We start from the raw sequence: 25,842 nt of genomic DNA, 5'->3' as shown, positions 1-25,842 counted from the left end.
TATATATATATATATATATATATATATATATCAAGATTTTATTTTTATGGAAGAGTAAATTAAGATAAAATGTGTTCTAAACTATCAATTTTGCTCATCAATTCACTCAGGCGGAGTCCGGACCCTTCCTGTGGGAAAAATTATTCCATACGGATCGGTCACCGCACGCAACTTGCGTGCGGTGACCGATCCGGACCGTAGATCACCTGATCTACAGACCCGATGTATTTTGATGGGTCCCACAAAATTTTTTTTCTTTTTTTTAATGGAAACAATCCTGACCGTAGATTACCGTGTTCTATGGTCAGGATCGGACACTGCATGCAGAGATGCATGCAGTGTCCGCACGCAATAATTCCTCCCTGTATGGGGTTTAGGAGCACACTTTGTTTCATCAAGAATCTGTAAAAAAACCAAGAAAAAGTGAATATATATACCTATTTATGTCGGCGATAAATCCAATCAATCAACCACAGCCGTCCAAAGCTCGATCACCGCTCTTTCTCCGTCTATAAAGCCTCTAAATCACTCTACCGCTCCCTTCTCCTTCCGTTCGCTCTCGTATTCAATCATCCACGTTGTATCTTCGCCGGAAAATCGAGAGCTTTCTTCAACCATGGCTGAGCAGCCGGCGGTCGAGTTGCCGGCGGTAGCTTCTCCGTCATGCTTCAAAAGGATCTGCGTATTCTGCGGAAGCAGTCCGGGGAAGAAGACGAGTTACAAAGAAGCGGCCGTCGAGCTCGGAAAGGAGTTGGTGAGTTGAACGAATCGTTAAAAATCGTTCCTTTTTTTCTTTTTTTTTTTTCGATATTGCTTCTTAAATTCGATTGGGTTTTTTTTTATTTTCTTAAATCGTCTAAAAATGTAATCGTGTTGGGTTTTGTTCGATCCGGGGAAGAAATTTCGGATTGAAATTATGAGATTTGGTTAGGGTTACAGCATGTCTTGCATGATCTTAAAAATTGAATTTTTATGGGGAGTGAAAAAAATGGTGATGTTGTTTTGTTCATCGGATTAAAATGCTGATGCATTCCTTCAAAAATTTGATTTTTTTTTTATGCATTAGATATTATATTTTATAAATGTGGCATTAATGTTGTTTTTTTTTTTTTTTTTTTTTTTTTTTTGGTTTTAGGTGGCAAGAGGAATTGATTTGGTTTATGGAGGTGGAAGTGTTGGTTTGATGGGCCTCGTTTCTCACGCTGTTCATGATGGCGGCCGTCATGTCTTACTGTCTCTCTCTCTCTCTCTCTCTCTCTCTCTCTCTCTCTCTCTCTCTCTCTCTCTCTTGCTTCCTTGAAATCTTCAAATTTTCAGCATGGCATAATAAAAGTTTACAAGTAACTAAGAATATATATATATATATATATATATATATGTATATATAATGAATGTTCTGAAGTTTCTTTTACGAAGAAGCTTCGGAGTACTGAAAGCTGTCAACTACTGGAAGAATGATGGGGGAGCTAAAAAGGGTGTGGCATTTAAAAGGATGAGAGGAATAATATATTTATTTATTAATTTTTGTTCTATTTATTAATTCTTATTGACTTTTATATGCAGACTTTTGTCATGTTAGAAACAAGTGGCAGAGGATTCAAATCCTTAAACCTTTTTTTAAGCAATTTTTAGCTTAACTGTGGATATATTTTTTTCATAATTTCATTAGCTTTGGATTCAACTTTATGACTTGTTCATGGTTTTTGGGTCTTGGTCTAGGACTTTAGTGGCATTAAAGTAATTTTTTTTTAGATTTTGGATATATTTTTTTAGATAAGACTTTGATTTATCAGAATAGTCAATTTGCTTGCATAAAAAAGCTTTTTTTTTCCCCTTTTTTGTGCAGAGTTATACCCAAGTCTCTGATGCCCAGGGAGGTAAGTTGTTTGATCTTTATAGTGTTATTATTTTTATTTTTATTTTTTGTAATTTAGTATTTGTATTATATTTTGGAAGATTTACATTCATAGCATATGATTCCTATGTATATACATCTAAAGTTTAGTTTTTTACATTGTGTTAGCTTATCTATGCATGAAAAATGGATACTTTGCTTTTTAGAATGTTAAAATAGTGGTATTTTGGATGTGATGTGTAAATTGATAAAAAGAGAATGATATGTATGTAAATGCGCCAATAATTTTGTGTGGTGGTTGTATTAGGGATGAGAGAGCTTTTATGTCATTACTTATGTCATCATTATTATAATATATGTTGCTTAGCTTTGTTTAGTGTTTTGAGTAGAAAATTATGTTGCATGATGAGTCATTAAATGTTGCATCTGAGAGCTTTTGGTACTCATTAATTAAGTTCCTCTTGTTTTAATGTTTGTCTTTTTAGTGAGAGCTACATTAAGATGATAATTTGTTTTCTATATGTTATCACCTTAATGTGGTAACATTGAGCTAATTTATTATTAGCTTATGATATTACTTTGAGTACTATTCATTTGTCTGAATTCAGTTTTTAAAATCATTGTAAAGGGCACTTTTGTAATTGTGACAAAATGCCATCTTTCACTTGATAAATTTCACATCTTGCAGACCAAAGCTTTTATTTTCGGTCATTTTGATCGTTAAAATGAAATATTTGCTTTTAAAAAATTTGGAGGCATTCATATGACAAAAACTCTAGGAAAAGTTATCATTTTTATAACATTTTTTAACTTCAAGCAACAAAATGAGGCTTATTCTATAAGATCTTTTATTTTCATTACCAAGTTTAGTCTTTGTCATTGTCAGGTCTCAAGTCCCCGGGATGCAAAAAATGGAGGGTTGTGTTATGTGGTCGACAACGCGTTTGTCATTACTAAATGCGAAACAAATCTACCCACGAATGGGTTGGTTTAGCTTGTGGCAAACGAGATTAGAGAGAGTTGTTTTAGATGTTTTAGCGAGTAAATGCAAAATAATTTTAATGTTGACCATTTCATGATCTTGTTAGGAGAGTTGATGTTTTAGATTCGACTTATGTTAAAAAAAGAAATGGTATCCCTAAAAAGGCTTGGGCTATAAAAAATAATCTTAATTTATTAAAATTAAATAAAAATATGGCACTTATAGGATACAATGGAGAAAAATGATTCATTTAGTCTACCCCACTTAATTGTATAAAAGCTTCTTGTTGTTGTTGTATGACCAAGTTGAGTCTTTGATTGTTCGAAAAGTACAATTTTGATATTTTCAGTAACATATAGATAATATAAAAAATATATTTTTAGATTACCGGAGAGACGGTTGGGGAAGTTCTAGCGGTCTCAGACATGCACGAGAGGAAAGCCGAGATGGCTCGCCAAGCTGACGCCTTTATTGCTTTGCCTGGTAACCATTCTCCTTCCCCACAAAATTCCATTCTCCTTCCCCACAAAATTATGAGATTGTTATTGTCATTTGTTAATGATTGTTCTGCTGAAATTTTTTTGTTGTAAATACAAAATTAAGGTGGCTATGGAACTCTAGAAGAATTGCTTGAAGTCATCACCTGGGCACAGCTTGGAATTCATAAGAAACCGGTGAATTTACATCCATACTACCCAATTCCTATGTATTTACGCATCAATCCCCTAAGCTATAATTTTTACATATATGTCATCTTTACCTATGCATGAAAGGTGTATTTCGTTTGTTAAGGTGTATTTCGTTTATGGTGTATGAATGTTAAAAAGTAAAGTTTAGTTGTAATATCTTCTCTTTGACATTTGTTCTTCATGAAGCCTTCATTTATAAGCATAAATTACTTATGTAACATGGATATTATATAACTTTGATTGGCATATTTCTCAAATCCACCTCATGAGAAAGAAAGAATATAAAGCAGGCTTTGAAATGGTTGTGTCGGCAAACAAAGAAAGTTACTTTCAAGACCTCCTTTAAGCATTTTTTGACCAAAATACCTTTTTTTTTGCTTCTTATGTGTTTTGTGGTTAGGATATGTTCTGCAAATTAAGTTAATGTTCTTTTTTATGTGGGAAAGATAGACTTTTTCTTTTAATTCTTATATAAAAATTGGTTCTTTTATTCAATCCAAATCTTCTGATTTCTTTGCAAATTAAGTTAATGTTTTGTTTTATGTGGGAAAGATGCACTTTTTCTTTTAATTTTTAATATAAAAATTGGTTCTTTTAAAGGAAAGAACTGTCATCCTGTCCAAATCTTCTGAGTTCTTTGCATATCTAATTTTTTGTAAAGAATAATGAATTAGCATATTTATTCTCTTAGAGATTTGGGCGATATTTATGTAAATGAAAGTGATTGAGTCTTAGACGGGTAGCATTGTGGTGCTGCACTGTAATTTTTTTGTCGTGTTTGACAAAATTGAGTTTTGCTTTCTTTTTCAAAAAGTCATTTTTTTGCAACCTAATCTGGCTATGTGGTGGCTGTTAGAAAACTGTTGTCTTTGACATTTTGACGAAAAAACTTATAAATCTGTTTCTTCAAATAGTTATAGCTCGCCAAACAAAACTTTAGTTTTATGAGCGTAATCACCCATTTCTTTTGATGAGAGGAGTACTTTATTTAGCTCATAAATCATAATTTTTTTTTTTTTTTTTTTTTTTTTTTGCAAAGTTAAATGTTTGAGAAAAGCCTAAGAATATGAAATACCTTCCAAATATCATTCTAATTAGCATATTATAATACTTGCAATGCCATAATACATTATTTTTATCTTTATGACCTCAACACGCTTCACCAACCACATAACATTCATAAAATTTTTCACATCAAAAGAATATAATCCTAAGATAACGTTCATGATTATCTTACATGTTTTCCACGTGGCATATTATTATTATTATTTAAATTAAATTACATATTTTTTTCTTATTTGCAGGTTGGTCTTCTTAATGTGGATGGATATTACAATTCATTTCTTTCCTTCATTGACATGGCCGTCACAGAGGAATTCATCTCTCAAAAAGCTCGTCATATCATAGTTTCTGCTCCAACAGCCAATGAGCTCCTCAGGAAATTAGAGGTAAATAAGAAAAAATGCTTTTTTTATTTTCTCGTGTAAATTCAGAGCAAATATTACGTGCGGCGATCGTTCGTCTGGACAACAGTCCGCATCGTGCAATACACGGAAGCATAGTCGTATCCATATCCCTATCCGGACGAGTTCAAACTTTTCCATTTTTATTTGGCTCATTAACTCAATGAAGACAATCAAATATATAAAGTTATTTTGAATGCATATATGAATTATGTTATATGTGTCAATACTTAATTATACATGCATGAATGCATGAATGATGTATATGCACATGCATGCACGAGTTTTGCATACAAGTCTGTTAATTTCTATGTATTTATATTTCTAAACTTTGCTTTTTATATATATGCCCACCTTATTTACGTATGAAAGGGTGTTGTTTGTAAACTGTTTTTGCAGGAATATGTTCCTCAACCTGATGATTTTGTTTCAAAGTTATGTTGGGGGGTAGCAGAACAAGAAGGTGCAGGCTTTGTGGAAGAGGAATGGCGTCAGCTTCTTTCTGAGAGAAGATGGAAACCCTAGAACTGTTTTGCGTTTTTTGGGTGCTAATTGAATATAATCAAATTACAGAGGGGCTTTTTGGAAGAATATCAACTTTTAATTATAGCAAATATGGCATTTTTTTGTAGAAGAAATTCATAGTGGGGGAATATGCAAAGTGCTGTCATATTGTTTTGCTTTTTATTTGGTATATTTGAAATGTTTAAAATGTTATATATATATATAGTATGATGTTTTTGATTTTTATGTGTTCACGTGTCTAATGCTTCAGGTATAAGGGTATGGCATGTAGGGCTATCAAAATGACTCATTGTTCGCAAACAGTTCTTGTTAAACTCATTCGCTAAGTTAATAAGCTGACCACAAACAACACGAATAAATATTTGTTCGTTCGTGTTTCGCTCGTTTTGACTCAAAATACTACTAATTATATAATATATATATATATAATTGAATAAAAATTATTAAATTTGATTCAAATGATGTTTTAAATCTCGTCCCAATCTTTAAGATCTTATGATTACGTGATTAGGGTTGTTAAAACGAATATTTGTTCGTGAACGGCTCGTGTTTGGCTCGATGAACAAACAAGTAGCACAAGAACACACTTTTTGAGCTCGAAATATAAACGAGTCGAATACGAGCTGAGCCTGATTTCGCTCGTGTTCGGGTCGTTTACACTCCTAGTGGCATGAAGATAATGTAAATGTAAATATTAAAGTTTAGATGTTAGATGTGTAAATAAGAATTTTGTGGGGTATATTTGTAATTTTTTTTTTTTTTTTGGATTTTGGAGCGTCTGTGTGAAGGGGAGACATGGGTGGGGTTCTTTATGTCGGTTATGATGACATTGGGCCCACGTGTAATTATTCTGTTTTTGCAGCTAGTAATAACCCCCCATGGTAGCTTATAGCTTAGGTAGACATGACATCATTTTTCATTTTTTTAAGTTTTTTTTTTAATTAAATGAGGCTTATGAAATTATTAATTTATAAATTTTATTTATTTTATTTACAAAATATATGAGTGTAAAAAAAATTATAATATATAAAAAATCATCCAATTAGATATTCCCTAATTATATTACCTAATATCAATTATTTAATATATAACTATTATATTTAATACTTTACATAATAATTTTCATCTCATCTTTTAACTTTCAAGTAAGTAGGAGATGGTCAAAATGAGTTCCAATATTAAAATATTGCACCAAGATAATTGACTTTATATTCCTCTTTCAAAGGGATCATCTCTCGCATAGTTCTTTAAAATACTCGAATGAGCAAACTTCTACCAAAAAAACTTATGACCGATTAGACATTTGTGAGCCTGTTCGTTGGATTTTTCTTTATATATTTCTTCTTCAATGAAACATTATTGTCATAAATTAAATCTCAAACAAAATGGTATCTCACATCAATATATTTTGTACGGACATGATGAACTAAATTTATAGTCATGAATATCACACTCGGATTATCATATAACACCATCATAAACTCATGATCTACTTTCAAGTTATCCAATAGGCTCTACATCTATATCACTTTATTCACCGCTTTCGTAACCGCCATTTACACAAACCTTGTAGTAAACAAAGCGCGTAAAAGTAAAGTAAAGAACCGATCTTCAGCTGACTGGACCTCCCTCTGATACGAATAAATAAACAATCATAGACCTACTCCTATCCAAATCACTTGCAGTCTTAAATCAATATAGCCTACATATAAATCAACAATAAATGGTTTTCTAAGCACCGAGCGACATCAATTGTATCATTCAAATACCTCGGAGTAGACTTCATTGGTTGTTAATGACTCATTTCCAGATCATAGTTGAACCTGCTCATAATACTAACCAAGTGTGCAATGTCTAGTCTAGTATAAATCATGACATATATTAAATTGCCTCTACGCAAATCTAAAGAATCAATCACATATATTCCCTCTCATGATCATTTTTAGGACAATGATCTGAACTCAACTGAAGATGAGATGCAATGGATAGACTCATCATATTGCTCGAGTCATCAACCCCAAACTTTTTTAACACTTTTCAAACATCTGCTTCTTGTGATAGCCAAACATTCACAATTATCACGTCATTGAGAACCTCCATGCTAAGAATTATGTAAGCTTCTCTCAACTCATTCATCTTGAAATGTTTGGACAATTGTTTCTTCATCTTATCAACATTAATTTGATAGCAAATGCAATCAATGTATCATCAACGTAAGAAAAAAGCAGAAAAACTAGTCATTGACTTCTCGTGTACTCTTGTCACACGTAAAAAGAGTTTATAAATACGATAAATGTTAGTTGGTAGTGGACAAATCCATTTATCTAATTCTAATCAAAACAATTATTTATTTATTTATTTATTTTGCAAATTTTTATCTTTTTAATATGACTTCAGTCTCCCTCTAACTAATCAGGACAAACATTCTAATTAAGTATTTAATTTGTAAAATATTCGCTTGTATTTGAGGCCGGCATGCAAAATATAATTTACATTTTGAAGCCATTTTTTATCAGCCGAAAGGTTGTGGACAGCCAGCGTAAAACTTGTCGAAAAAAATCATGACAAAGGTGTGGATGGATCTCCTGTTCTCATTCACAGGTGCCGCAACATTAAAACGTTCGAATTTGCAAATAAATTTAGAATTGTTTTCAAGATTTACAAATAATTTCAGTCAAAATTATGACTCCAAACTGTTCCAAGCACAAATATCAAACTTCAGGGTTAGATATGTAAATACATAAGAATTGGGGAGCAAGTATGTAAAATTTCCTAATTTTAAGATAGATGTAATATAAATTTTAATTATTTTTTTTACATATATAAGAATCAACTCAAAACAAATTATAATGCTAACAATTTTTTATTAGAAATATTTATCCAATTGTTGGTTGAAGAATGTGGCTTAGATGATGTTCATGATGAAAGTTGTAGGAGTATTCAAGAAGTCATTTACGTCGACAAATATGCATTGATGTTATGGTAGATGACATGGATCAACGACGCACATCGATCTTATAAGTGATAGCTGATTAGGAAGTCTGAGTGTTGGTGATTAGAATGACATGATCGAGTGTGATGATGAGATGTTCTTAGGTCGGCTATGAAGTCAAAAGATTGTAGGGAGTGATCAAGAGATTGTAGTTGTGAGATGTGCCAGAAGACTATAGTTGGACGACAATGATCGGATGGTCATAATCGGTCAATCGCAATCAGACCTTGATGGCTAAATAGTCATAATCGGGCAATGTTGATTAATTGTTCGTGATAGAAATTAGACGATCATAGTTGGGTGTATGTGGGTGGTTGACCGCATGGTAAGACGAATAAAAGTTAGCTGTTAATGGTTAGGTGATAACGATCAATCAATTATAGATAGAAGACAAAAGTAAAATGATTGTGATAGCACAACAATGCGGCAAAAATATTCTTTAAACATTGATGATTAAGGTAAATCTTGAATTTTGATTGATACAAATACATTCTTACATTTCTAAACCAAATATTATAATTATCACCTCCATTAATGTGGATGATAATTTAATTCAAATTTTGTTTGTTGTTTGGATGCATAGGCTATGATTTTCTATTTGCATTGGTGCACTTTTTGATAAAACACAAGGAGAACAAAGAACTAAGATGAAAATAATCATAATGGGAGAGAAGAATGCAAGTTAGTTTTGTAGGTAATAGTGGAAAATTATTTCTATGAAGATGAATATGTATTATTGTTGTGTGCCCGTAAATTCTTAGTAATAGAGTGATAGATTAATGTTTTAGTGTTTAATAAATATTCGACACACACATAGATAAAAGAAAAAAAATTGATAAATAAAACAACAAGAACTTTTAAGTGAAAAACCCAAAAAGTTAAAAACCATTGGGCTTAGCCCAGTTCAAATGATTTCATTATATTGATGTATGTTACAAGATTGTACTGATCATTGACTAGCCGAAAGCAATATTACATAAGTGAGGGTTATCAACATGTTGGGGAAGTGGTGATTTGGTTGTGGCGATGGCTAGACTGAGATGGTTTGCCGAAGACGATTATGTTGATTGAGTCGTAGTGGTCCAGCGACCGCGGGCAATAGCTAGATGGCGTTAGTCTAGTGGCATGACGGTGGTGGTCCGACGACAATGACAGTGGTGTCCGGGCAAAAGTGATATTGTGGCGGCAGCTGCCTGATGTTGATGGCTTGGTGGCAACAACGGTGGAGGTCGAGCAGCACTGGTTTCTCGGTGGCGGCGGTATGACGGTGATGATGGCAAGGCGGTTGTGATCCGACGGTAGAGCTCTGGAACCCTCATGAGCTTGGTGCTCCTTCAGCCTTCTCCTCCAAGCCCATGTCTTACATTTATGAAGAGAGTGAGGGTCTATTTCTAGAGGTGGTGAGTGACATCCTCCATAAATATTGCATGAATTTGAACCACTCATATGAACAACCTAATGTAATACATTTGATGATACTAGATTTTATGAGTACTTATAAGTTATAATAATGTCAGAATCAACTGATCTAGGGCTCTTTGAATTCATCTCGTCGAGACACTTGATTTGACTATAACCTTATTAAATTTGGAGATTATTGTCCCCAAAATATATCTCAAAGCTTCTTATTATGCTTTAAGTAAATGATCTAAACTCACTTGAACTCAAATTGAGCCATATATGTGCCAGTTGACTCCTCTTACTACGATACATCTTTTGAATTAGAGTAGGTAATTCCTTATTTGATTTTTGAGGATCTAAGCCCAAATGTGCGTCAAAACTTATGCCCGATTGAGATAATTATGTTTAGGATATATCAATTACTATCATTTGAATGAATGAAGATGTATATTTAACCCATTTGAAATTAGTTCACTATTGAATTGATACATAATATAATGTTGATAGCCAAGACTTTGCATTGAATGATCCCAAAAGAATTACTTGATTTACTGGTGTTATTGCATGTGTTACTTAGTAAACTTTTTATTAAACTTAGGTGCCTCCTAAGGGAGCTCATATATTTATTTGTGAAGAAGTTTTGAGTAAAAGAGAGTGCATCAATTATAGGAAGTTAATTTAAGTCATTGATTGATATATAAGAATTTAGGGGCATTTACATACATACCACACAATTCTTATGCAATCACATATCTAACACCTAAACTTTCATATTTAAAAGCACGCCACTCGGCCTTTAATATCACATCAAAAGTATCACACTCACTATCCTTTTAAGGAGAAATAATTGCGTACTTAAGACGTACGTGGAGTTGCGTACATATTAGGTTATTCGGAGGGTACAGGTAGATCACACTTAGGTTACAGGAAGAATTAAAAGAGGTATAACCTAAGTGTAACCTACTTGTACCCTCCTAATAACCTAATATGTACGCAACTCTGCGTACGTCTTACGTACGCAAATATTACCCCCTTTTAAGAGTGCAATAAACATTTTCATGCATAGATTTATGACATCAATGTGCTATAAGCGTAAATATCAAAACTTTGGGTGTTAGATATGTAAATATATAAGAATTATGTGCTATGCATGTAAATTTACCTAGAATTTAATATTTTGATGAGAGATCCTCCACATAATCACAATTAAGAACCTGGCACAAGAAGTTCTTAGGTTATAGGTGGCAAACACTGTGCACTACGATAGAAAATGACAGAACAATAAATATATATATAAAAAATAATTATATATACTAAGATTTACATACATACCACTCAATTCCTATGTATTTATGTACATCACCTGTATGAAAGTTCTGGGTGAAATTAATGTAAAAAGCAAAATCTGTGTGCTGATATGTAAATACATATGAATTGGGTGGTATATATGTAAATGCTCATTATACATAATCAACATAATAATTGACCCCAAAAAAAAAAAAAAACCTACAACATATAGGGTAGTTTTATAAATATATAATTTCATGAAAAGATTTGCCATAAAATCTACCATAAAACAATAGAATATTATAACACAAACAACTCTTTTTGCAAACCTTAACATCTTTTCATGCCATATTGTAATGTGACTATAACAGCAAAATGTTATATAAATATCAAAATTTAACAGTTAAATATATAAATAAATAAGAATTGTATGGCACATATGCAAGTCCCCCTATTTTATTTTGGAAAATTTACATACATACCACACAATTCTTACGTATTTACGTATTTAACGCCCCGACGTTGCTATTTACACTTACAACATCTTGGCCACATAAACCTACGCGTGAAAAAGATGGCAATATTTTTTATGTAATGTTAAATATTCACATGATTTATGAGTCTAGATATGTAAATATATAAGAATTGTGGGTATGTTTGTAAATGCCACCTTTTATTTTTCTTAGCAAAATTACAAGTCAAGGGTAGACAAAATTAAAAAAAATCCATTTTTTTCATAAGAAATAAAATTATAATTTTACTCAAAAGGAACAGGAATACCTTGGTTCTTGTTCACAATAGCCATGGCCAAATATCTCAAGCCAACACCAATAGGTTTCTGCTCCTCAGTCCCCTCCCAGAATGGAGCTTCGCCATCTCCGACCAGCCTCCAGTAGCCTGCTCTTAGGGGCTCCGCCTGCTCTTCAGTGCAGTTCTGTAATAGGGCCTCAACCCTAAAGTTTATCCCAAGAGACCCCAAAAGCTGGGACTGGGTGATTGGACCATAAACTGATATAATTTCTGCTAATTACAGGGTGTAGGTGAAAATGTGAATGTTTTTTTTAGGAAGAAAATGATTCTGATATGGAGCTACTGGAGAGGAAAAACACCTGAAGCCTCTTCGGCAGAGCGTCGAATGGCGGTGAAATCGACGTATGCGCTGAGATCAGCCGACCCAGGATCGTCGAGAATGTTAACGAATTTATGTTTTCGAATGGCCTGCAGAGTAAAGAGGAAATAAAGGGTGTTACTATCAGTGGCGTGCTGATTGTTTGCTTGAATAAGGACTTAAGGGACATTGGATTTGCTTTAAGATGAGCGCAAATGCGCAATGCATAAATAATCTGAAAAGGAAATTATATTTTACTTGTCTTAAAATGAATTATGTTTTTTAATTATAATGCTAATCAACTATTTTGACCATTAGCACAGAGTAAACAAAGATTTTAAATCTAAAACCACAACAAACTTGCAAGTTTCAAGCTTTATCTTGAGGAGAAAATAAGAAGGAAAAATTATGGCATATTTGTGCAAATCAAATGGACAAAAAACCAAATTATATTATTTCCACTGTTTGCAAAGAGTGACTCAAGCTCAATCATGTTGGTATATTTGCAATAGCAGGTCGGCAAACGGTGTTCGGCGGATTTCAAAATTTTAAAATAAATTGAATACGGTCTGGCGGATTAAAAAATTTAAATTAAATACATAATTAATTTAAACTTTGATTAAAACTTCAATGTCAATCTTATGAGTGTAACTTGATTCTGAGGAAAGTTATCTACTTGTATGAGCGTAAGCCGTTGGGGTTTTATCATGAATTTTGATATTTTAGTGGGAATTTGAAAATTGGATGAAAGAGAGGTTCTATTTGTAAATATCAATGTTTTGAGTGATGTATGTAATTGTATGTAATTACCCCAAAATATAAAAATATAAAAAAAAAAAAACAAAAAGAAGAATACTCTCATCAGTATCAAAAAAGTTAAGATTAAGAAATTAACCTGCAGACTGTCTGAAATAATTTCATTTTTGCCATAGTCTATGATGAGAGCTCCACCACCATCAGCGCTTATTCTCTTCGCAATTTGTTGAGTCACCTCAATAGCTTTAGGACACACTTCAATTTGTTCAAGCTTAGCAATTTCTTCTTTGTCAGCCCATTGGCAACGTTTTCTCAGAAACAGCAGAGATGCCGGAGTCGGTTGCGGTGATAAAACAAAGCGGAAACTGCTAATAAAAACAAAGGAAGATTTACATACATACCACATGATTTTTATTTATTTACATATCTAACACCAAAAGTTTGATATTTACACTTATAACACCTTTATGCCATAAACCTGTGCATGAAAATGTGTTTTTTAGTTCTAAAATTAAAGATAGCGATGTGAAATATCTGAGTGATACGAATGTAAATATGAATGTTTTGATGTCAGATATGTAGATATATAAAATTGTGTGGTATTTATGTAAATGCCTCAAAAGCAAATTCATTGGGATAAGCTACAAAAGGGTTTTTGAAAAAAAAATATTTTATTTCCCAGTGATAAGATGCTGGACACTTACCATGAATCATCTGACAAGTCTACCACTTTTTCGGTCCATCCACTAGAAGTTCTCTGTCAATTATGAGGATTAGTCAAAAATATAATTCGTGAGTGCTGACGAAAAGATGCGGCATAATATGCAATATGCTCAGTATTTTGACAGAAATCTGTTTGTTTGTTAAGTGTGAACTTGAGTTAGAAATATAAGGGAAGATGGCTAGGGTAAACCATAGTTTGAAGCCCGCCGCAAGGCAAAATTTTCATTTCAAAGTAATATTTCGAGAAAAGTGTCAAAATAGTTTCTTGATTCTTTGCAGAGAGTCATTTTAGTCTCAGAGTATATAGAAGTGTCAATTTAGTCCCTCGATTTTCTCAATAAGACTGAAAAAGTTTCAGCTCCAATTTAAAAAGTATGGAGTCTAATTTGGCATTTTTATAGATTCTTGGACTAAAATGGCCCCCATGAAAACCATCAATGAATTATTTTGACACTTAACAGTTAATATTTCTAAGAAAAATTTAAAGAACATGAGAGGAAGTTTGACTGCATTCACTATTAGCACAGAGTAAACAACACTCAGTGTAAGTGGAGGAATACAAGCTGACTGGGGTAGGCCATGCTTTGAAGCTCGCTGCAATGCAAAACTAATGAAGTTTTATATGTCAATAGGGCTTCATTAGATGGGAATACTTCACATTTACACCTAAGGAAGTTTTATACGATGAACATCATTTTGCTCAACTAATCTTGAGCCACTTATTTAAATTTTAGGGGAATTTACATGCATACCACTCAAATTTTTAGCATCAAATCAAAATACCATCATCGCTACCTATTTAAAAGTGAAATACACTTTTCATGCATAAATTTATGACATGAAGGTGTTGTAAGTGAAAATATCAAATTTTGGTTGTTAGATATGTAAATACATTAGAATTATTTGTTATGTGAGTAAATTTCCCTAAATGTTATCTTAGTTGTTCTAAAGCATTTGCTTCAGAAGGGGTCTCACCTATTAGCACTATAACATCAGCAATTATTATAAATCAAAATACCTCAGCTAAAAAATCATTTTAGAGCAGCACATAACAAATAAAAAGGATATCTATCATTGATGTTACCAGGCTGCTACGCCTACACGTGAGCCGGTCTGGGGTGGACCGGCCGAAGAGATCATAACCGGCCCACAAACGGGTTGGTCTTGGCGGCAGCAGGAAGCAGGGCGAACGGAAGGGAGCCGCAGAAGAAGGAATGGGAAGGGTGGGGTCCACGAGGGACATAATCACCTATGCAAGGAAGAGAAATTAAGGGAGTTTGAAGGGAAAGTTGGGAAGGAATGTTTTTGAATTGTTGGCAGGGGATTCTATTAAGGAGGAACCTAGGGTTTGCTTTCTTTATGCTTGTTTTTTGTTTGGTTGTTGTATTCTTTCTTCGCGTGATGTTCCTAGTGACGTCTAAGGTGTGGGAGAGATGGTCTCCCCTCGAAAAGTAGATTGACCTTGTATCTTGTTTGTTTTACTTTGATTTTCGTAAGAGTAGCCCTTATTTGTGTTCCTTACATCTATATATTATCGTTTCTTTGTGTTTTGCTCTTTGATTTTAGCATCAAGGGATATCAAATGCTAAGATCGAAAAGCTTGGACTCTGTATCTACTTCAAATTCTAAACTGCACAATTGTAGATATTTTTTAATAACTTCAACATAACTTTTATAGATAACTTTTTTTATAAATGTTAAAAATTATTTTTCAGTGTGTTTGATTGGATAATGTTTAATATTAATAAAATAAGGTGAGAATTCTTTCGTTGCTCTTTATAGTTTTTGTTGAAATTCAAAATAATGTAGAATAAAGCCCAATTTACATTGATATAAGAGAGGGTATAAATAACCCTTACATGAATCTTAGAATAACAAAGTAAATAAAAAAGAAATAATATGAAAAGAAAGATATATCACCCAATATCTCCAATTAATCGATTCATATTAATTATTTAGAGATAAAAAAATAACATAAAATAGGAAATACTAAAATAGGAAAGGAAATAACTCGTAATGAAGGAAATAAATATAAATAGGAATAGAAATAACTCATAATCTAAGAAAATAATTTATTTCACATAACTTCTCACAAGAATAAATTATTTCCTAATATAACATCTAGCACTTCCCCTCAAGTTGAAATATTATTGAAAATTATGTTCAACATAGATTTTAAAAACATCAAATAATGGGAGAGAAAAATTTTGTGAAGTAGAACTTGAAGTTTTCATCCCATACTTTGGTTGTCATTGACTATAGTTCCTGCAGTGTTTCTAGGTAAGTAACAGACTACTACAGATAGTGTTGCGGTGGAGTTTGCAGGAAAGTAGACAGCTGCGATTGTCTTTGACTATAGTTTCTGCAGTGTTTATAGGTAGGCGGAAGGCTCTTACAGATGTGTTACAGAAAGAATTGCAGGTAAGTAGACAATATGTGGTTGTCTTTGACTGTAATTCTCGTTATGTCTGTAGATAGGCGGAAGGCTCCTGCAGGTAATGTTGCAGGAAAGTTTGCAGAAACGTGTCAATCTGTATAAAAAGTTGACTATCTAATTGACTGTGGTTGTCGTTGGTTGCAGTTCCTAAAGTGTGTATGTAGGCAGATGACACCTACAGGTAATATTACAGAGAATAAAAAAGGTCTGGAGGTAGAAAAGGTCCAGTAGGTAGGCTTTGTTGCAGAAAAAGCTTTGGAGAAGTGTCTACTGCAAAAATGATTCCGGAGGAGGGCCCAATATAGGTGAAAGTTTCGGAGAAAGGCACGATGCAGGAAAAGGCTCCGGAGGAGGGCCTGCTGTAGGAAGAATTTAGGTGGAAGACCTGCTACAGAAAAAGCTCTGGAGGAGGGCCTATATAAAGAAAAAGCTCCAGAGGAATTCATCACCAAACAAAATATAGTCCTCTTCACAAGCATCTTTGGCACCCAAAACAAATCTAATGGCTCGCCAATACTGCAACCTCCCACCACTTCCTTCTGTGAATCTCCACTAGGCCGGATAGCAACAAGTGTTGATCCCTTAAGAACCAATCCACTTGGCATCTCAAGAAGCGGAGCATACCACAACCTCATGCTGAGTGTTAGGACCAATGTCCGATGTGAAGAACTTGAAGCTAATATAAACCACACTCTTAGATCATGTAGCTGGCATCTATCCATAATTAGCACACCTTGGCCATTTGCATCAGTGAGATCCAAGAACTCCAATGTCTCGTGATCACTCATGATGGGTTGGAGGAGGTAATGTCGTGCAGAGGTGGCAATGAGGGAACTAATTGTCCAAACAACTCTAAGCTTCAGTCCCCCATTCATGTAGAAAAATTCAGGTTGTGTTAACTGGCATAGAGATCATGTGTGGGGTTAGCATTCGCAAATTTGGAGGAAATGACAGAAGTGACACCAAGGAAGACACACTTGTCAAGGGTGAAGCCAAAAACAGTCTTCCATTTAAGAAGAACACCATCATCACCCCTGAGTTTGTCGACTTGAAGCTTAATCCGAAGCCGCCAAATCTCCTTGAAATTCTTCAACATCTCAGAGGGGGAATGGTGTGATGTAGAAGAGGACGACGCAGAATTGGAGGATGAAACGCGCTTGGAGGAGGGAACAAAGAGAATCTGACCTGGGGCATAAAAGGGTTGCACAATCTTGTCGAAAACGAAACGAGCAAGATGAGAAAAAAACACTGTGGGATCGTCCGATAAAACACAGACGACAATGTTGTCGACGAGGGGAACGAGAGTGTGGAAGAGGCGGGAGATGACGTGGCACTGTCCGAGTGCCTTCACATCATCGATCAGGTTGAAGATGATAATGAGGATCGAGTTTGGAAGCCAATCAAAGTTGTCAATTCCATACTCCGACAGCGATGATGTCAAATATAAGTGGTGGATGCATCAATTGCGGAATTCCAGTAGATCTGCAGTCACCGATGACATATTGTGGCTAAAATGAAAGAGAAAAATAGATGGAAATCCTAGAAAGACATGCTTGTCAGAGCCCGAGGTGATTCAGAGGGTAGATCCCGTAACATAAGGGAAAAATCTAGTGTTGAGCTGCTTCAAGATAAGAAACAAAAGACGTGGGGAGGAAGATGAAGTTTGGAGCAAGCGAGAATTTTTCTGGTGAAATGGTGAGGCCAAGAGCCGAGAGTGATTGCGACCATACCGCAAGGAGAGAAAACATCCCTCCCTTTCTGCAGGGAGAATGACAGGGAGTATAGCGGCTCTCAAGGGAGGACCGACAGCGAGAATAGAGAATTTAGCTCTGATATCATATTGAAATTCAGAATAATGCAGAATAAAGCCTAATTTTCATTGATATGAGGAGGGGTATAAATAACGCTTACATGAATCTTAGAATAAGAAAGATGATAAAAAGAAAATAATACGAAAGGAAAGATATATCACTTAATATCTCCAACTAATCAATGCATATTTATTATTTGGAGATAAAGAAAAGAAGATAAAATAGGAAAGTCTAAAATAGAAAAGGAAATAATCAAAGGAAATAAATATCAAATAGGAAAGGAAATAACTCAAAATCTAAGTAAATAATTTATTCCTCATAACTTAACGCAGGAATAAGTTATTTTCTAATATAATTTCTAACAGTTTCTAATAAACACAAGTTTAATCTATATTAGATGATGCGGGGCTCAGGAGAGAATTGGTCGGTCCCCAAGGAACAGGGGTAATTGCCCCCTCCTTCCTCTTCCCTCCTCTCCTTTTTTCCCTCCTTTCCTTTTTCCTCTTTCCTTTTCCTTCCTTTACTTCTTTTCTTATTTTTCTTCCGAGCACTTTCCTATTTTAAATCATTTCCTAAAATCTGAAATCCTTATTAGATCTTATTCTCCATTCTTATTTTAAAATTTTTCTTACTTTAAATCCTTTCATAAAATCTAAAAATTTGATTATATTATATTCTCCTTTCTTATTTTCATTACCTAAAATAAGTATAGCATCTTTTATAAATAGGGGATGATGTTAGAGTAAAAGGTCTTGTTTTGATATCTGACTTCAGGTTTTAGCCTTGATATTTACCCTTCGAGGGTTGTATCTGATGTCAATATAGCCGTTGTCACTTGTCCGAGGTGGTGATCGTCTCCACGAGTCCGGATGGTGCTCCAACTGTAGCTTGACCCCGCCGAGATATTTATCCATCATTCCATCCCTCTTACTGCTATCAACCAGCATTCCAGCCCTACAACAGACCACCGCACCAACTCCCTGATCCTTCCAACAAGCTGCCGCAGCCCTTCAGCCACCAGCAGGCCCTGCACCTCCCCCCTTGTTCTTCAAGCATGTCGTCAGCAACCAGCAAACTGCCGCCCCTGCTATTCCAGCTGGTCTCAGCAACCATTGACAGCCATCAGCAGACCAGCGAGCTCCCCTTCCCTTCCTGCAAGTCACCATCGATCTCCGTACAGCTTCTTTGCATGCTACATCCACAACTGCCCTTCATTGCTCTTCCAGCTACCTCTTAGGCCATCATGCTCGCTGCTCCTCTTCCTCCTCCAGCTGTCACGCCTCCTCCGTGCAGCTTCCCTGCAAACCGCAGTCAGCTGTCCCTTCGGATTCCGGCCATCGATGACTTCTCTGCTTCCTCCAGTAACAGTTTGACGCCTCTATAGCAGCCTGACACCTCTTCGGCCTTCACCAGTCATTTTCTTTGCACCACCACCCCTGAGTTCCTCCTTGTGAGGATCGTCAGTCTTATTGTTGTTTGTTTGCAAACCTATATACAGCTTTTGTTTCATCAGGTTATTTTCCTTTGCTTTGAGTCTACATTGTATCCTCATTCTAACTTCAGCAATAATAATTATAGTCTTGCGTCGTGATTTGGGTTAACTCCGGTATCATTAGATCTTTCTCCAACCCCTGATGTTATTTTTCGTAGTGTTTATCCTAGTACTCTCTCGTATTCAATCATTGGCCAGCTCATATAAAAAGAGTATATTTTCTAACAATATTGGCAGCCCCTATCTGTTTCATGCTATATGTAAGCATATAACAGACTTTATTTTTTTAATTTTACAATTTTCAAAAATAAATCTTATTGCTAACTTTCTCCCTCTGCATAAGTCTCCCCAGCAGAATATAACACCTTTTTAAACTATTAAACATCAAAATCATATTTTGTACGACCCATAATTCATGGCATGGACTTTTATGAAATGATTTTTGAATATTAGATAAAAGTAACAATGTGGACAATCAAAGAAGTATTACTGAGTAATGACAAACCTGAAATTGATGGATCGGCAGAGCATCATAGAATTCATGTGCAATGATAATGGTCGGCACTGTTCATGTTAGCAAAGATAAGCGTCATAAAGTTGAAAAAGTAATCAACGGTCATCTTCATAAATTCAAAATATAAATGAGCCAAATAGAAATTATTTGCCTGATGTACAGCTTCTACCACAACAAACTATCACAGACAATGTCTAGATCCACCCCTCAACTATGGCATAAATAAATTATCTTCATATAAATAGAAGAAGCATGAATAATATAAACCTCTAGCTTGAAGCAAGAGTGAGAAATGAATATTGGCTGAAAAAAAAAGCATAACTGAACACAAAATCCATAGTAAGATAAAAGAAGGGGCATTTACACATATGGCACACAATTCTTATGTATTTACATATCTCAAACCTAAACTTCCACATTTACATGCATAGCACTCGAATCTTTAATATAACATAAGAAATAACACTATTAGCACTTTTAAAAACTGAAATAAACCTTTTCATGCATAGGTTTAAAGCACCAAAATGTTCTGTATGTAAATATGAAAGCTTGGGTGTGAGATATGTAAATAGATTAGAACTGGGAGCTAAATAGGTAAGAGAATCAACATGGCAAACAAAAATTTCTAAAGAAAAAAACTTTAATGCTCCGGTATATATTTTATATGTTAAAAAACAAGGATTTCTTACATCCTGATGGAACCTCCTCTAGATCAGCATGCCAGAGAATAGGAGCTCCAGTCAATGTAGTTGTGATTCTTTTAGCAGTATTATCTCCAGATATTGCTTCATCAATGCATTTCAAGGTGTTATATTGAAGCTTCTGCAAGGTTGGGCTGCACTCTACCAAGTGTATATCAAGTGATTTTGAGAAGTCTACAAATTTTGAAGAGCCCTACAAGAAAGAAAAGCACTTCCTAAAAATACAATACGTCACAAATAAAAGTAAAAGGGACATTTACATAAATACCACCCAATTCTTATGTATGTACGTTTGTAACACCTAAATTTTGCCTTTTTACATTTATAACAGCTAAAGTTGAAATATCATTAAGAAAATGCCACTATTTTAACTGTAAAATGTTGAAATACATCTTTTCATGCATTTTTAAGGTGGCATATATTTAAAGAGAAAAGTATTAAATTGATCCCCTAATTTTTTTTCGAGAGTCATTTTAGTCCTAAAGTCTGTAAAAGTATCAATTTAATTACAGACTCTTTTAATGGTGGCGTAAATAGTTCTCCATGGGGATTATTTGTCATGACCCGGCCCAACGCCTAGAACTAACTGAGGCAGGAACAGCGGCCGGATGATACTAACATCTAATTATCCACATTTTGAAAACTTACAATACATATAAAAGAACTACTAATCCACAAGTGCGATAAAATCTAAATCATCTAGAAACAACAACATCAAAAATAACATCTCAATTTAGCACTAAACAATAAATCAAAAACCGACGAAAACAACAAAAAAAAACTATCAACAAGAAAATAACTAGCAATAGTGGTCCTCCTCAAGTAAATAAAACTTCTTCTATCAGACATATCAACCTAAAACTTTCCTTCTCCTGAAAAAAAAAAAAACATTTAACTTCAAATGTAAGTAAAACTTAGTGAATAATTATAATCCGATAAGCATTAAATTTATATGCTATGTTATCCTATGCATGAATAACCATGTAGTTAATTTCATTAAAACTTTGAATTCATCTATTCCCATTTCACCTTAAGTACTTACCGTTTTTAACCTCCTTAATAGTCATCACAAGATTATTGGCATGCTCGAATGTATCCTAAAATATGTGCCCAAGGCACCCTCAAAATGTGTTCTAAGACACCCTAAAAAATGTACCCGAATGTACCCTCAAATTGCACCCAAAGGCGTGCCTTTACCATTTCCTTTAACGTGCGTTGGTACATTGCACCCCTGTCAGTACCATCTGGGGTAATCATGTATGACTTAAGCATTTAACTTTCATTTCATTTCATTTAAATTACATCCTTTTAAAGACATTAAATATTCTTTTCCATTTTTCCCTTTCATTTTTCTTTCATTCTTAAGCTACAACATGCATACCAACATAAAATAATTTTCTAAAGCTTTAAAGAAATTCTTTATTTCATAAAATTTAAATTTAATACATATAATCAAATAATTACTCACCTTGACTTAAAAGACCCCTGAAAATGCTCATTCCTTCACTTTACTTCCTCTGGCAAGACGACTTCTCTATCGACCTATAATTCAATGACTTGATAAATTAAAATCACTTCATATAAAATTGATACCACCTTTACTTAAATTAATTTATAGACTAAACTCATAAATTTATAAATTTTTACCTCGTCCTTCTTTGAAAGCCTTGATTTCACCTCTTTCTCAATCCCAACAATTTATCAAGTCGTCGATTCCTAATTCAAGAAAATTTTATTTAACATTAAATATATATACATAACATTTGGATAGTTTGCTTTAACATAAAAATTTATCTTACAAATTGTTTTTTAAGATTATAAGTTGCAAGGGTCGGTTTAACATGAAAATTTACCCTAAATTGCAAGGTTTGGTTTAATAAAATTATCATTTTTTTTATTATTACATTATTAACGTTGGGGCTAAAATGGCCCCATGTTTATAGTCAAGGGACTATTTTTGCACTTTACTATTGACTTTTAGGTGTTAAAATGTGTAAATCCATAAGCATTGAGTGGTATGAATGTAAATCTTCCAAGAAAAAATGCTAAACAAAGCTCACTTGATGCAAAGGAAAGAATTCAACAATAGCAAAGATGAGAAAATAGAACGACATATATTACACGGAGAAGATCGGCCATGAGTGTCCCTCGCCCTGGACCAAGCTCAACTAGATTTACTTTTGCAGGTCGTCCAAGCTGCTCCCACAGACACACGGTCCACACACCAACCATCTGAAAGAATACAAGAATGTCAAGCCAATATGCTTCCAAGTACAGCAATCTTCCCAAGGGAATAAGAACATAGCCATCAAAACTTAAAAAAATTAAATAGAACCAACACTACTTCAACAGTAACATGGCAAGATCGACGGTTCTTAAATTTGCAACAAAAGTGCCTTTGATATTGGATTCAAGGTAAACTTGAAAGCTAATCTAAGATAGGCATATAAAAATGCAAGAAAAACTAGCATATAAATACAAATATGCATGCACAGATGCACAAAAGTTCTACCCATGAAGAGATTCCGCATGATTAATTTGTGCATTACAAATAACAAAAAAGAAATTACATTTATCATCAAATTACCTCTCCAAACATCTGGCTCACTTCAGGAGAGGTTACGAAATCACCACCAGCTCCAAAAACATCTTTATTTATGTAAAATCCACAGTTAGGATTGGTTAAGACTTCCTCCATGTACTCGGCAATCGAAATCGGGCCTCCACGGAACTATTTAACAAGGGTGAAATGATTATGATGACTAAAAAAGTGCAAATATTTATTTTTTAATTCCTATTGATACACAAAACAACATAAGGCTAGTTAATATAATTAGTAAAAGGGCCAAAACATCATTCCCAATTCCTATTTATTTACATATCTAGCATCTAAACTTTACTTTATATCACTCAAATTTTTAGTATCACATTGAAATTGCCACCATTTAACTTTAAAAAAATGCAATATGCATTTTCATGCATAGGTAGGCGGCATATATGTATAAATTAAAGTTTAGTGTTAGATATGTAAATAAATAAAAATAGAGTGGTATGTATGTAAATCTGCACATCATTTTTAGATTTTTAGATGCTTGCATTGTAGTTAGATCTCCATAAGCCTTCCTTTTTTTTTCCCTCTTTTGTTAAATGCAAATTAATATGTATCTCGTGCATAACAACTGGTCAAGGCCTTAGAAGTAACTATCAAAGCCTTGAGTTCAATCCACGCCTACACAATATAAACTCCCATCTTATGGACTTTTGGGTGGGCAAAAATGAAAAAAAAAAAAGTAGTTTGTATCTTGTTTCACTTTGTTCAAACATTTAGGAATAAAGGCATTTACATACAAACTACACAATTCTTACGTATTTACACATCTAACACTTAAGCATACATATTTACATTCATATCTTTAAAATCACTTCAGGAACACCACCATGATTATCTTTTTAAAGGTAAAATTCACATTTTCATGCATAGGTTTATGACACTAAGGTGTTATAAGTGTAAATGTCAAACTTTAGCTGTTAGATATGTAAATACATAAGAGTTGTGAGATATGTAAATAAATTTCCCTTAAGAACATCACAGCCATATTAGGTTTATGATTGAAGCTGTGCCTCCATATAACTCTAAAGTACATTGCAATGCTGGGCTAAGCTAAATATATACACACCTTAACCGAACAAAGCACAAATTATACTAAATAAAAATCAAAATTCTCTAATAACTGAAATAATCATTAGATAATTTTCAAGATTAAAGATATAATCCCTGTAATATTATGTTGCACTGCAAAAAGCAAGAGGAGAATCAAGGCAATCAAGTGCAAAGACAGTATAAAATTATGAAAAGAAAAGGAACAGAGATAAATCACCTTTATGATGCTCTTCAGATGCTTTACAAGTTCCGAATCAGCAGAAGGTTTGTGGAAATGATCTGCGAATTCGAATCCCGAAGAGATAAAAGTTAAGTTGAAACTAGAGAAGAGAGAGGGGAAGATAGTGCCCGTTCGTATCGTACCTGAGGGATTATACAGGCCGGATCGATCAATCGAGATTGTAGCGGTGGGAGGGGAATCTGGATTGTGTTCATTGGTTTGGCCTGCTGGAGGAGCAGAAGGGTTTAGGATATGAGAAGAAGATGAGAAGGAGAGAGAGACTCCTGCGCGTGAAGAGAGGAAGGGGATAGCTTGGCGGATGCCCTGAGAGAGGAGAGGGGAGACTGATTTCCGAAGCATGGCTCTGGTTTGAAGGCCGAACGGTGGGATGATCTAGTTCTTAAGCAAATGAATTTTTAGGTGAGGTCTACCCGGCACGGACAAGTCTCTGCTCAGCTCTTATTCTGCTTGTTAAAAACAATATTGTATGTGTTTGATTCTTTTATATTTTGAACACAAAATATTCATTTATGTTCGGCTCCTTTTGTTAAGGAGCCGAAACACGAGTTGTTGGCTAATAAAAAATTATTTGTCAATTCTAGTCATGCATGCAATCATGAGAGGTGTAAACGAGCCGAGCTTAAGTGAGTCCAGACTCGATTTGTTAAAAAATATTATTGTTTTTATTCGGCTCGTTTACATATTGAGCTCAAAAAATTTGCTTGTGCTTGGCTTTCTTGCTTATCGAGTTGAACATTAGCTATTCGCGGATAATAAGCTATTTTGGCAACCCTGATCACACAGCCTTAAGATGTTAAAACTACGTCTTGCATATAATTTTTTAATTTAGAAATTTAAATTTAATTTGACTACGATTGTTTTGATATTTTTAGGGTGAGATTTATATTATTATTTATATTAAAATATTCATTTAAATATGATTTAATATATTTTTTTCTATTTTTAATTATTAATTTTAATTGATTATAAATTTTTGTAGCATTATACTCAATTAAACCGAACCAAACACAAACGAACAAAACTTTCTTCATGTTCGGCTCGTTTATAAATGGAGAGCAAAAAAATTGTTCGTGTTCGTCTCGTTTATTTAGCGAATGAATCGAAAACAAGTCGTTCGCGAACAACGAGTCTTTTTTATTGCCACAGTTGTCGTTGTATGAAGAAGCAACTTCGATGTTATGAGATTGTTTATATATATATATAT

The 25,842-nt window shown here is 34.0% G+C and overlaps 3 protein-coding genes across 6 annotated transcripts; 1 reads left to right on the top strand and 2 right to left on the bottom strand.

The window, feature by feature from the left end:
• The first annotated feature begins 549 nt into the window (after positions 1-549).
• LOC110037051 (cytokinin riboside 5'-monophosphate phosphoribohydrolase LOG3-like) lies at positions 550-5,678 on the top strand. Its single transcript, XM_020741617.1, has 7 exons — positions 550-754; positions 1,136-1,233; positions 1,847-1,877; positions 3,221-3,320; positions 3,441-3,511; positions 4,831-4,974; positions 5,389-5,678. Exons 1-7 carry the CDS (start codon positions 617-619, stop codon positions 5,512-5,514), a joined length of 708 nt encoding a protein of 235 aa, XP_020597276.1. The 5' UTR covers positions 550-616; the 3' UTR covers positions 5,515-5,678.
• A 3,731-nt stretch (positions 5,679-9,409) lies between these two features.
• On the bottom strand, positions 9,410-25,080 carry LOC110037060 (protein arginine methyltransferase NDUFAF7, mitochondrial). Of its 4 annotated transcripts, none has more exons than XM_020741633.1 (11): positions 24,761-25,080; positions 24,615-24,676; positions 23,324-23,467; positions 22,858-22,968; positions 20,725-20,929; positions 20,027-20,085; positions 13,763-13,815; positions 13,198-13,426; positions 12,304-12,412; positions 11,975-12,217; positions 9,410-9,865 (listed from the first exon to the last, which is right to left on the bottom strand). In XM_020741633.1, the coding sequence occupies exons 1-11, from the start codon at positions 24,975-24,977 to the stop codon at positions 9,822-9,824; spliced, it is 1,476 nt and encodes a 491-aa protein (XP_020597292.1). In that variant the 5' UTR covers positions 24,978-25,080; the 3' UTR covers positions 9,410-9,821. The 4 variants fall into 4 exon arrangements, with proteins under 4 accessions (XP_020597292.1, XP_020597296.1, XP_020597293.1 ...); XM_020741637.1 differs by lacking the exon at positions 9,410-9,865 and adding an exon at positions 11,032-11,121; XM_020741634.1 differs by lacking the exon at positions 9,410-9,865 and having other exon boundaries at positions 11,849-12,217.
• On the bottom strand, positions 14,727-18,976 carry LOC110037041 (F-box protein At4g18380-like). The gene is given in 5 exon segments (XM_020741602.1): positions 14,727-14,756; positions 14,866-15,030; positions 16,398-17,116; positions 17,119-17,662; positions 18,824-18,976. Coding segments are annotated over 5 exon segments (1,611 nt in total).
• Positions 25,081-25,842: the final 762 nt, after the last annotated feature.

The sequence above is a fragment of the Phalaenopsis equestris genome, unplaced genomic scaffold, assembly GCF_001263595.1.
Source record: "Phalaenopsis equestris unplaced genomic scaffold, ASM126359v1 Scaffold214330, whole genome shotgun sequence".
In the NCBI taxonomy this organism is placed as follows: domain Eukaryota; kingdom Viridiplantae; phylum Streptophyta; class Magnoliopsida; order Asparagales; family Orchidaceae; genus Phalaenopsis; species Phalaenopsis equestris.
Note: the sequence above shows the minus strand (reverse complement) of the source record. Positions and strands in the feature narration are given on the sequence as shown.